This window comes from Lissotriton helveticus, chromosome 1_1, assembly GCF_964261635.1.
Source record: "Lissotriton helveticus chromosome 1_1, aLisHel1.1, whole genome shotgun sequence".
NCBI lineage: Eukaryota > Metazoa > Chordata > Amphibia > Caudata > Salamandridae > Lissotriton > Lissotriton helveticus.
This window is the reverse complement of record NC_136057.1, coordinates 1,263,097,623-1,263,111,325: the sequence shown is the minus strand read 5'-3', so window position 1 is coordinate 1,263,111,325 and position 13,703 is coordinate 1,263,097,623. Positions and strand designations below refer to the sequence as shown.

The following is a 13,703-nucleotide window of genomic DNA, read 5'->3' as shown; positions in this document are numbered from 1 at the left end:
TTCAACGATATCAGTCATTCGCTCTAGAGCCAAAGCCCGCCACAATCGTACATGCCACTGGGATAGGGATGGGGCCTCTGGTTTCTTCCAGGCCGCAGCTACTGTCATTTTGGCGGCCCCCATCAACCTGTGTTTAATTTAACTTTAGATTTCATTTTTAAGATTGGTATTGAAAAAACTGAAGAGCAGAGCCTAGTTGAACTGTCAGAAAAATAGAAAAATAGAAATGTGAATGAATATAATAAGTAGTGATTCATTTTTTAAAGAAGTAAGTGCCAGTTCCCTTCTCACGAGGCTATTGCAGCTTGCACAATCATAGCACCAACAGAAACACTAACCAGCACACTCATACAAGTGTGACTGTTCAGAGTATTCCAGGCCACCCAAAGTTATAAGCAGTGGCGTAGCTAGGCTTAGCCGCGCATGGCGGGCGTAAGAGCCCGGGTGGGGGGCATAGGGGAATGCGGGCAAACAAGTCCAGGGAGTGCCGGGGGAAGACGCCCCCCCCCTGCTAAGTCACTGGTCATAAGAATTGCGTGGGCGGCAGCTAGAATTAATGTTTTCATTTTTTGGAATGGCTTTTGCAAAACTTTATTGTTATCATGGCCAGACTGGCCGTAGCGGGCACCGGGCGTTTCCCCGGTGGGCCGCTAGGGTGGGGGCTGGTTTTGGGCCCCTGGGGGGGCCGTTTTTGTTACCGGGGGTCGGCAATATCTGCCCCCTGTAACAAAATTAGCCGAAACCGGCCCTCGCAAACTGCTCAGCGGTCCCCCTCTCACCCCAGGGGGTGCCAAACGAGCAGTTTGCCAGGGCCGGTTTCGGTTCTTAGTCCGGCCCTGATTGTTAGGGAAGGGAAGCTGCCGGATCATCATCATTCTGAAGAAAGAAATTGGCTAAAAGCAGCCGTGGTCTGTGCAGGTATCATCGGTGGGTGGCGTGGGGGGGGGGATTTCTAGGGACGATGCACAGGGGAAATTAATTATTTATTTAATTTTCCATCTGCGTCATCCCTCGAAATCCCCCCTACACGGCCCCACCGCTTTTACCTGCATGGACCGCAGCTGGCTAAAAGCAAAAATATGTTTTTGGTCTCAAAAAGCGCCCATTGCCATAGTAGTATCGGCCACTGAAGGGAACTACTTTGTGTGTGGAGGTGCTCCTTGTAAAAGGTAAGAAATGCCATCACTCACAGTGAAATTAGCCAATTGCTGAAGTGGGCTGAAGAGCTGCCACATACAGTATACTGTAGTGGGTAGGGGAAAAATGTGAATGACACAATAACAGGCTAATGGAGGTAGAGCGCTGCCTAAAAGCCCCTGTAAGAAAGTATGAAGAAAGTATGCTATACATATACTTTTAGTAAAATAACAATGTCTTGGCTAATGTCAAAACTAATAAAAAACATACATATTTTTATATTCTATGACACTCAATAGAATGTCCACTTAGGATAATAAATCTAACATAAACACGCACACACACATATATATGTATAGAGAGAGAGAGAGGTACATTTTGGTACAAATTAGGTAAGAGGAACTATGATATTAGTTTCAGGGAGCAGCCAACCCCACATTTCAAAATCAAGACAGATCCTGATACGTAGCACTGAGCAGGGAGCGTGGGCAGGTTGGTAAGTTAGCATTTGAGTCAAACACCTGTGATGATGATGAGAAATTTATAAGAAGATGAAAAATCAAAACTTTAGAGTCGCACACCAATGTGCACACTTTTCTAGTTTTGTCAAAATACATAGGACATGGCCCGGACCCTTTGCCTAGAAGTCATTCTTTTCTTGTCATGAAAACTGCATGTGTGCATGTATGATCGCCGTTTTCTCTGAGAATGGTTTCTGAATCACACCATTTTCTTTTGCTAAAAACCTTTCCACTAATGTCTCTCTCCATGTGCATTCCCTCATACCAGAATGCATGTTGCTAAGACCTGGCCATCCTCTGAGTGCTGTGGTCATTATGGGGAGACTGCCCAGCCCTCCTGTAATGTAAAGTCACTTTGAATGGGGCCCACACCACACAACAAATAGACTTTGATATGACGATTGTGGATAATGCAGTAGGTTGAGGATAAATAGGTGATGACTCCTGAATGTGCTCCAAGCAAAAAGAAAATCTACTGGATCCTGTGGGGAACACTGTGATGGCATGAAACTTTCACAGACAGTGTTGGTTCTTGGTAGAGATCATTAGCTTGGGTTGGGTAATGGACAAATCTGCTTGCACAGGTTGTAAGATTCCTCAGGGCAGGCAGCATACAGTGGTGGTTAGAGAGCAAAAGAGGGCCAAAGGTGAAGATCTGATCGCCCTTAAAACATGGAGCATACATTGATGGCGATGAGAATCCCTGGGACAGACTTCTGGCAAAGATCATGATTGCCCTGAGGTCAACACGCATGCACTGGTGGTGGTGAGCTAAGAGTGAGATATTGAGTCGTACTGACAGTCACTGATTAGTCCACTGGACCTAAAGTAAATTGTTAGTAGAAAATTCACTTGCAGAAAATTGGGTAACTTCCCTTGAAAGGTGCTGAGAATTCTGTGTTTGTGGGTGCAGCAAGGCTTGTAGTAATTATACTTAAATAGTGCTTTGCAGAACAGCTACACATAATCATTACTATTTTTCAAAATGTACATTTCCTTTATTTACTTACATTTACTTACATTCCTAATAAAATGGTTTCCAGAGGGGGGCTGTGCATGTACTTTTTGAGGTAGAAATGCAATGCTTAGTTGATTTTGTGTTTAATAAGGTGGATCCTACTAGAGTCTTAAGCACCATACTTAGATATCTACATATTTACATCAAGATTAAATAACAGAAATAACGGGTCTGAATGTGGTGACTATCTTGTATTTTTTCCATCTGCTTGATGTGGACCTTTCTCTTTGTGTTCTTCATAGAATGGTATAATTAGTGAAAGCGGTGTTACCAACGAAGGCTTTGAGCCCGATCCTGACCTGGATGACCCCGAAGAGAGTGAAATCCAAACCAAGGAGGTGGAGGTGCAAGTGGATTGGAATTCAGAGCTACCAGTCAAAGTGTCAGTCCCCAAAGTCAGCATTCACAGCATCATATTCGATTTTGGAGGCATACCCTTCATGGATGTTGTAGCTGTGAGGTCAATTAAGCAAGTACGTTTTGTTCCGTTGTACAATATTCATGCCTACTGACACATCTGAAATCGTAGTACCACATTTGTAAACACAATAATAATTTTACACATACATTTGAATGCATTTCTTACAAGGTGTGTTTGAGAGATGTACTAGGTAAAACAATAGAGAGGTGAATGAGTTGTACGTGAAAGTAGCTCTGTTCAGTCTTTAAAAGTATGCATCGGTTCCAGAATCACATTTCTTTTCAATGATGAGGATCGCAAAGTATTTTTCTTTGCTTACATGCAGTTTACATAATGAAAACTATAAAACTCTAGTTTATATCAAATATATATTTCTTCCTCCTCATCAATTACTTGGAACAATATAAAACAGGTATCAGTTGATCGTGAGCTACCAGTAGCTCGCAGACACCTTCAGAGTACCTCGAATCCTTGAGTTCATTTTTAAATAAGCACATGGTCACAGTTTCCTTTTAAAGTTAAGCGAAGTCTGTGTTTATTTTACAGTATTTAATATCAGGCTGCAGATAATAGGGTCTGATAATGAGCAGTACTATAAAAGTCCTTGTCAACTCAAATTTGGAGCGTAGATTGAGAGCAAATGCATGTTTCTGAAGGCTTTGAAATGGGAGAAAATTAAAATGGAAAGTCACCTTAATGATTAACTTCTTTTTAATCTTCTGATATTTCAAAGTCTATCATTTACAGCAGGTCTCTTGCTCTCAGTGGCCAGTGCACACTGTGCCATATTAATAACTGCAAAACACAGTACTTTTTTTCAAAATGGGAGAAATTTAAAGGGAAGATAAATATTTCTATTAAACATAAGTCTTTATGTTTTTCTCCACTTTAGATTAAGCCAATTACATCTTAATGTTTTATGAAGCATGATTCTTTACTTTAAATTACTCCTAATTAAACAAATGGCTGTATTTTCCTGTTATAAATATAGCACCATGTCTACAGGACGTTGGGACCACAATGGCTGGTGTTTGTAAATGTGATGCTTGGAACCACAATGGCTGGTGTTTGTAAATGTGATGCTTGGAACCACAATGGCTGGTGTTTGTAAATGTGATGCTTGGAACCACAATGGCTGGTGTTTGTAAATGTGATGCTTGGAAATGGGAGACATTTTAAATGATGATCTTTGTGGAATCTATATAAACATAATGTTAACTCTTCAATTTGATAATTTCCCATTTTAAAGTGTCACTTTTACACACAGCATGCATCTTTCTCCCAGTGGCTGATAGACATGGTGCCATATTTATAACTGAAAAATACAGCCATTATTTTAGGCAGAAGAATTTTAAGGTGCAGACGAATTTCCACATTATGAACATTGTTTCATAGCATTTTTTCTTCACTTTAAATGTTACCTGATTTCAAAGTTTTTCTTTGTTGGCTACCTTTGATTCAGTTCAGAAGTGCAGATAGAACTGATCCATTTAATATAAAATATGCTGTTCCTATTTGAACGCGGCATACTTAGAGTATCTTGTTAATTGATAGAATATTAATATATAGAAATACTGAGGAATCAATTTCAGAATTTTCTGCCCTGACCATGAGGGCATTGTGAATGCAAATGCACCAAAGTGACTCCTCTCTTAATGCATTAAACAATTACTTTCAGTGTGCAATGATAATGTTGCTGATTTATTTAACTAACATGGCAAATTAATCTTCTTCTAAAATGTGTATGATCGATTTTTTTAATCGTTTAAAATTTGCCATATAGTTTAATGTTTATTTAAAAACAACATTTAAAAAAAGCAATACACTATGTCTGCCAAAAATCTTTTAATTTCATGTTTATGATTGTGTTGTATTCCTATCGCTATCAAATTGCATTTTTAGGGTTTTTGATGGTCTTCTCACATTTAAAAAAATCTTTTGGATAGCTAACATAGAAATTAGTATATTTAATATGTACAGAAATAAGACCCCAGATGCATTAATATGAATATGACAATTACTGGAATTTCCTCCTTTATTTTTAGATTGTAAAAGAATTCCAAAGGATTGACGTGAAAGTCTTCATTGCTGCATATGATGGTACGTATCAAAGACTGTTTTCCCTATCGTCTCCAAAGGGAGTGCCTGCAGTGCCCTGCACCTTTGCTATGTTGGCCAATGTAACATTTATATTTGGTCACTATATTCTCCAGATTGCACTGTCCAGCATTAAAAAAATTATTTCATGTATTAGTTTTCTTATTAGACACTACACTACATGAAAACATAACAAAACGCCAGATCTCAGTACCACGTGCTATCAGTATTTTAACACACATATAGCAAGATGCCTATCCTAGGTTTCACAAAGATGATTTTACGTTGAAGCATATGTAGAATATCAATTGTGGCCTTTCCCTATGCTGTTCAAGAATGTTCTTGAGGGGCCCAGCATGACTAAACAAGTAGAAGCACAGTGTGTTTCCTGATGCTTATTGCAGGTTCTCATATCCTTTATCCAGAAAGGCAATTTAGGTGACAGTCCCCACAACCGTGTCTTGGCCTTGAGCCTTATTGATCAGAAATAGCACCACTGCCGCTGGCTTTCTAGCTGCCTTTGCAACTCTTGCCACAAAACCCACGTAAAGCTTCATCAGAGGTAGTGAACAATATTATACCTCTATTAGTTGTGGGTGTGAGACTGGCTCACTCTATTTCTCTCTTGCTAACACACATTCTTGTCAGGGAGCTTTAGGGAAAATGTGGTACAAGCAGCAACTGTATCTCATTGCAATGATGTCTTGAGTTGCCTCACACAACACCCCAGTCGTCCATGCCACTTCCAAATGCTCACTACCCCTCCCAGAGTGGGAGGAGTTGACCCACAAGCAATGTCACAGTTAATCAAATAGTAGGTTATGATTCCAGAGTAATAGAATAATATTTCCACAAAAGTAACTTAAGGCTTTGCAACCTCTTATGTTCCCATTCAAGGATCAAATTATATATTGTAAGTGGCGTCCCATAACTTGAGAAACAAAATCCCTTCCTTGCTGCATGGTTAACTAAACACACCACTAGGGACCTCCTCCCGTACTAACTGGTTAAGATTCAGGACTGGTTCTCACCAATGTCAATCAAGCACTTGAACCCTCAGCACTACCCTCTGCCATGACATTTAAGAGAATTGCAGGGCGCTATGAATAACAGGATCGCCCAGTTGTCTAATGAATGTAACCGGATATGTGACACCTTAAACAAAGTGCCTACAATATTGAGGAAAAATATTATGAAAAACCAAATACAACAAATGAGTTGCAATGACCATCTTTAAATTATATACATTCCCCTAGAGCAAAAGTATGAGATCGTGCATATTGTTGTACATTGAAAATAAAAATGTAAATCAATTAAGTGAAACCTGCAAAATATTTGTTCAAGGGTTAGGTTTTGGTCCTCGTTTCTTGTTCCACACTGTAATACTGCTCGGTAACTTTCCCTAAATATCTGATTTATTTTAGATGAAGTTCTCAAAAAGTTTGAAATGTGTCTGTTCTTTGACAATGATATGAAGCATGACATATTTTTCCTGACTGTTCATGACGCCGTCCTCTACATACAAAGCCAGAACATGTTCCGAGACCTTGAGGATCCGATCTTTGAGAAGGTAAGATGGTTGGCCTTCTTGCTGACACTCAATAAAAGATTACATGGTGGTGTTAGTACATAAAGAGATTCACGGACCAGGTGGGAAACACCCCCTTCTGCCATCTGTGTATTCCGAAGGCTTCCTCTCATAACCATGTGATCTTTTATTTCCCTGCATGGAAGTGTAAGTGGCAGGGATTCCCTGTGCAGTTCCAAAACATTCTTTAAAGTCCTTTAGAAACAATTTCCAATCCTATGATTCGTTAAGCGCACAGTTTATTCTAACCACAGCCCTTTACCTACTTCCCTCTCTCTTTAGCTGTTCCACTCTTTATATTTTAGTACAAGATGCACAAAGATGCACAAAGTGAAAACATTTCCTGTTCATTCTGCAGACGAACCTCTCTAAAAAGTACCCTTTGGCGCCTATATACAGACTTACACTTAGTAAGAAGAGTTGAGATAAAATATGGTTTTAGACAAACGTTCTCATGAGAGATGAGGAATTTCATTATCAGTTTAAAGATTCTGAATCAGAAACCACGTTCAATAGTGAATGGTTGACCTCCGGCTCACCCTGCGTGATCAAGGACAGCTTCAGTCAATCCTTGTTTTTTTTTAGAACGTTTTTGCTCCTTGGACATGTAGCCCTTATCTGAAGACAGAAAAAGACAATGTGCAAGTCTGAGAACCCAGGGGAATGTTTGGTAAAATACCAGGATTTGCTAAAATTGACCCTGATGAAGTGGGATGACATAAATATGGATCACCAAAAGTACTTCTTGTACAAACATTTTTGTATTTCTCTTTCTGCATTTACTAATTATGTCATCTTCTTTTAATGTTTAGATATCACTGATGCAAGAATCCAAGGAACCTCTGGAATTCACTGGTCTAGAACCATTAGAAAACGAGCTTGATGCTCAGGAAGAGGTATCTCAGTCAACTTATTTACCTTGAGATTGTCTGTATTTATGTTTACTGTGCTGTTCAGGATGTGGTGGTAAATAGTGTTGTGGCGGCATACAGGAAAACGAGGCACTCTAGAATGATCGTACAGTAATCTGTGGTCAACCGCACCAAGCAGGGGTTGGTTGTGTTCGTCGTGATTTTGGAGTGGGAAGAAGAAGTGGGTGATTTTTTTAGCTTTAACAATTTAATTGCTTTAAGTTGCAATTTGGAGTTGTCTGACAGGCGTACCATTTCTAAAGACCCTTTGATAGCCGAAACCGATATATTTAGTCATCTCTACCATACTGATGGATTAGGAGAAAACACCGGTGGGATGTCATCCAAAATTGCAAATGCTGAATATCTATCAACATGTGAAAGCTCTGCACAATGTACATTCCACATCTCAGGCCCAGTTCATGGATACTTACTGAGGAGGGTGATTTCCTTTAGAGACAAGGGCAAAGCAAAAACAGTGGTACATGACAAATAGGTGCCAATTTTAAATTATGGAGGAATACCACTGCGGGTACTTCCAGGTTGTAGGAATACCAGGGGATATTGCCCCTTGGAAATGGGGAAAAGCATTAAGCAATCAGTGTTTCGACAATAATACAACAATTCCTATTGTTCATGATTGGGCATTTTGAGCCAATTCCCCACCTTTGTCTGTTACACAGTGAAAACCTGAAGTGTTCTTATATTACTCAAATCCTGATTAGGGCTGCAGCCCTGTTGCTGGATATCGGAATTTTGACTAAACTCGTAATGGTATCCATTGTGTACCTTGGACCCTGCTAAGGAAGGGCATAGTGTCTAGAAGTGTTCCTGCATAAGATGGATAGATTTGTTTAGATACCTTATTTTGCTGTTCCCGCCATGTTTCCATGACAGAGGGAAAATCTGTAAATATAGAGGTAGATGATCAGCTTTTGATTTTGGAGGGAGACTTCTGCCTTTTCCAGTTATTTTACTGCTGCCTATTGACACAAACGGTAACAGACTTGGCACATCACCACTGTAGAATTTCTGCCAATAAGCCTAGCATCACAGTACCAGGTGACATTTGAGCACATTTTCCTTTCCCACCCTCCCGTACATTTGCCCATAGCACGTCTTCCACCATTTCGGTTAAATATGCTGATCTCCATTTTGTGGGCTGTAAACATAGAAACTGAAAGTGGCTTCAAAGAAGGAAAGGAATTGAAGCCTCTAGATTTATTACAGTGGCAAACGTGCAATGCAATAGTTGTAATCTGATTTGACTTTCCCCCACAAAAACATTTTTTTATTTTACATTGCACCTTTTTTGACGTAATTGTCCTATAGACTATAGTCCTCGTCCTACAAACATCTCAGTTTTTTCAGGGGTTAAACGCAATTACAAAATGGAGGACAGCAGAAGTAAGAAACCTGTTTACGAAAATTGAGAATAAGATAGCTTCTGAATGAGAAACTCAGTTAGAACATTGATCTATTCATATTTTAATGAGTCGACTAAAGCATAAACCATTTAACAAGTCAAATGAATGAACATCATTAAAGCTCAGTTACTTATGGGAAAATCTACAGTATGAGAAACCGCTATGTTACAAGACATCGTTAAGTTAGGCAAGGGTCTCTCAGACATAAAAAAAGAAGAGTGAACCATCTCAGTGGCCTGTGTTTCAGGGAGTTCTAGTCCAGTAGGGCTCAACATTTGTTTAGGAGTCCACAGTCTTGCCACATTTTAAGGGTATTTAGTAAGGACGTTGGGAAACCCAATAAACCCTTGGAGGCTTGGGCAGAATCAACAGTATAAAGTAATGGTGCCTGCAAGGGATTTTGTTTGGACAAAACAATTCTTTTCCACAGATTCCACAGATTCAATATCAATACATTCTGTGAACCTTTATGCATTTATCACAAATGTAGGCACTGAATGCACAAGCAGTTTAGTCAAGAACAACAAACACAGGGATATCTTTTGAAAAATGTATTATCTTTGTAATCTTCAAACATTATAGGGTGCATTCAACACTCACGTGGATTTCAAATGCATACAAATGAAAAATGTACATCTTATTTCAACCTAAATTTCATAAGTAAAAATCTTCTCCCAATAAAATCCTAGAAGTGACCAATATTTTCACTGAATAACACAGTCACTTAATGTATATTAATACATGAGGAGTTGGATAAGACAGTCGATGTTTCAGTCTTCTTTCGTGCGAATCCTTTAGACCATCTTCAGGACAACACAATCTGCATTTTAACAATGACCCCTAGGAGAACACAATGCAAATTATTACTTTTGGTTCAACCATCCATGTGTAAATAATTTAGTTCAAAATAATCCTGTGTAAAGTATATGATGATGGAAACTTTAACTTTAAAAAGGTTGAGTACAATTCTACCAATCCATTTTGTAATTCACATCTTAGACTTCTTTGTCTCCAAATAAGAGAGATCCATCACACATATGAGCACAGATAATCTGATGCTCATTTTCTACTTCAAAAACTGATAAGTCAACACTTTTGTTCAAATGAAAGAGAAATGATTCATAATTTAGACAAAAATATAACTTACTCTGAAATGCTTATTTGCACAGATTTGTCAATCAGATATCTATTATGACGTGCACAGAGAGATGTATCACATTTTCGAACACAGATGAAAAAACACATTTCTTACTTCCAGAGACTGGTCAGTCGTTCAGACCTTGGCAGTGTTGCAAAGACTCTAAAAACTGGTTTTCCTGATTATATTCTAGGACCAAATAAATGTATTAATCTACCATGTTTGAGTATTGCAGTTATGCACTATATGCTATCATTGTGTGATATATAATTTACCTGGTATCTTCGATTCTCAACAAAGTGAAATCAGAGTCTTCACGTAATATCTTTTTGAACTGATGTCTCCCTGATATTCATAAAGTTTTAATCTTGAGTCCATTTAGAAAGATGACAACATATTAGTTTTAATCTTGAGTCAATCTAGGAAGATGACAACATATTAAGGATAGCCACTGAGACAGAACATCACTCAGTTAATTTGAATTGAATCCACTTACAGAGTTAGTGGCTACTCTAAAAAAGGGAACCACACCAGGCTCTCTTGGACCTCGGCTGTAGCTCCATCTGCACATTAACAATTATTAGGACCTTTCATTTGTGCTATCAAGCAGGAAAGTGTTCACTGGTCTGTTTAGAAGCATAATAGGGCTACAGAAATTATGAGCTTCAGCTAACCTAAAGAGGTCTTGCAGTTTAAAAAAGTTAAAATATTTGCTCATGTTAATTTCCTAATTACTGCTGGATTTCCAAGAGTTTCTTTTTCTAAGCATTTTTCGCTCCATCATTTTGCGTCCAATTGGGAAATTTTGACTTTTCAGATTATTGCTACGTTTGGAGCAAGCTTCCATCATTTATGGAGTTCTTAATGAATTCCAGGAGCGCTCCTGGAAAACGTTAGAGCGCCATATTTCCTTAGGAATATTTGCAAGCATAACATTTTATGGCACTGCAGCTCATATCGGGGCAGTTGTTGCCGTTTTAAGGATCGGCAGTGTGGACACACTAGTGCTCAGAGTGTTAACCCACTTTCTAGAACTGTGCTTCCTGCCAGTCTAGATGTAGCCATTTCCATATCACTTCTAGAAGGTCTTAAGAGTCTGAGGTTCCGCCACACCATTGCTAAGGGCAATAACATGTCTTACACATCGACTAGTTCTACTGTATGCTCCCAGGGTGGACACAATAGATAAGAATGGTAAGATATGTTCTATCATTGCAGCACCTGCCAGTGTGGACATAGTCTTAGTGAAAGCTCGCCAAATACAGGTGTAGTTTATTTTGTTTCATAGAAGAAGGAAAATATGGGTCGGATATTGAATCTGAATCCAATCCAAATTTTATAACTACTTTTTAAAATTTTCTTTCAACACAGGCTATGCGCAGACTGGCTTCATGAAGAGGTACCAGGGAATCCATACACATTGGGTGGATGAAGAAGAAATTGAAGTTCTTCGTGGCAATGGACTCTACATCTTGACTACTTATCAAGCTCTTTTTACTTCATTGATACTTCGTTGGTGAACAGCAGATGCACATGAAGCCTCTGATTTAGATACATTTCCACAACATTTATTTTTGGACAATGTCAGCAGCTCTGCTTATGAGGATCACCCATGCAACAGCACCAGTGGCCTGGTGTTCATGAAAGCAAAGCTCATACAGTGGATATAGGTATTACCTATATACTGCACTTAGAGCCTCTTTTCTGACAGTGCACTGGAAACAATACTTATCAGATCATTTCTAGGACTTTGATCATCTAAAATCACCCTTTTCGTTTGTAATATAATTTTTTATTTAGAAATTCTATTTTGCTAACAACATTGTCTTTCTCAAAGGTGCATGCAATTTATAAACTAATATTATAGCAACTATTTTTTAAACGGTGGTACGCAGATAACTATGGATTCGGAAGACTCTGTGACAATATCCTACATTTTAATTTTTTCCTTCATGGTGGCTTTGCCAATGACATAGGGTCTAGCCCTTCCAAGTTTATCAGTTGCTGCATTTGGCACAAGAGCAAGTTTGTCTTGCAATTTGGTGATGGACCCTCACTGAGAAAGTGGGTATCTGTCGATGATTCAGTCAGATGCAGACGGGGAAGGCTAAGGGGGTCTACTTCCCTATCAGCTGCCTAGCAAAGAAATATAAATATTTAAGGGAGCATTTATGAGGGCTGTAAGTGTTGGCACTGTGTACTCCATCTCAACATGTTGTACTATTTAATAAGCAGCATCTGTACCTATTGGAGGACGGTGTGAGATAGGCCAGTCAAACACTGTTTTCATTGCAGTACACACATTCTTTGCCTCCTGGGCTAGATCCAGGCAACAACAGAATAGTAGAATACAAACTGCATGGGTACACACCCAGCAATGGCACCGTTTTCTCTTGCTACATGGACAAGTTGGTATTAGAAAATGGGCCTCAAGTATTCGCAAGGTCCCTTCCGTGAGACAGATTGCGTATTTTCAAAGTCGATGTCCTCACAACAATAGGGGCAGTTCAACAGCAGATTGAGGCATGTCTTGTGAAATAATCGAGTCCTTTGTGCGCTTTACAAGCTTCCAGCATGGAAACAGGCAGAAGCGTAAAGATTCCCTCATCGGATGTGTTGAATGTCTGCTAGAGGCAGAAAAAAAATAGAGTGCCCCCTGGGAAAGTACATATTGGGAGGAGACCAGGTGGTTCTAGGCTCTTGCAGGTGTTGGGCTGTAGAGTGCAGCAAACAAACATGGGCCATTTTAACCTGAGGGTAGGTGTGCTTATGCACAAACGTTTGTAGGGGACTGCAACCATCACAATGGGGGCTTTAGCCCCCCGGTCCTCACGAAAGGTCAGAACCCCTGCAACATGCCATCAGCGAGTGGTGGGTAAACTTGCTTTTTTGTGATCCAGCGCTGCACAATCCCCCACACACCCTCACAGTGTGATAGGAGAGGGCAGGAACCAAGAGAAGATTTACAGATTCCTAAGGCTCATCATAGAGAAAGGTTTTAATTGCACCCCCTGAGCTCAACAAAGAGGACTATCTCTTGAAGGCTCCACTCCTTTCAATACATTGTAAGATCAACTTACACTCTGTCTCTTGTCACACAGTGGATTTGAAGACTTGTAAATTTGAACATTTTCTTATCATGGGGCATTAAGAAGATGCCACATTCTCTAATGAGGTTTGGGTAAACCAAGACTAGCTCAAAGTATGTATTTACCCCCAGTGACAGCATATTTTAGAGCAGTTATAGAATGGTTTTTTGAATCTGCAGATCCATTTGTAGAAAGAGGTCGGTCTAGTTTGTCAAAGGGGAAGTAGGGTCAATGGTTATAAGGTAGTGTAGGAGGATGCCAGAGTCTGTATTGTGTAGAGAGAACCCTGCCCTGGTCTGTGCCAAGGCTCAGACCTGAGCAGTTCCCCCTATTACATTTACTGCATTCCCCTGGTG

The 13,703-nt window shown here is 39.6% G+C and overlaps 1 protein-coding gene across 1 annotated transcript in view; it reads left to right on the top strand.

Annotated features, from left to right (window-relative positions):
- The window catches only part of SLC26A4 (solute carrier family 26 member 4), a 169,310-nt gene extending 156,603 nt beyond the window's left edge, over positions 1–12,707 (top strand). The window contains exons 16-20 of the mRNA XM_078680191.1: positions 2,919–3,149; positions 5,143–5,197; positions 6,619–6,764; positions 7,595–7,678; positions 11,630–12,707. Of these exons, the coding sequence (XP_078536317.1) occupies positions 2,919–3,149; positions 5,143–5,197; positions 6,619–6,764; positions 7,595–7,678; positions 11,630–11,653 (540 nt within the window). The 3' untranslated portion in view covers positions 11,654–12,707. The remainder of the gene's footprint in view (positions 1–2,918; positions 3,150–5,142; positions 5,198–6,618; positions 6,765–7,594; positions 7,679–11,629) is intronic.
- The last annotated feature ends 996 nt before the right edge of the window (positions 12,708–13,703 follow it).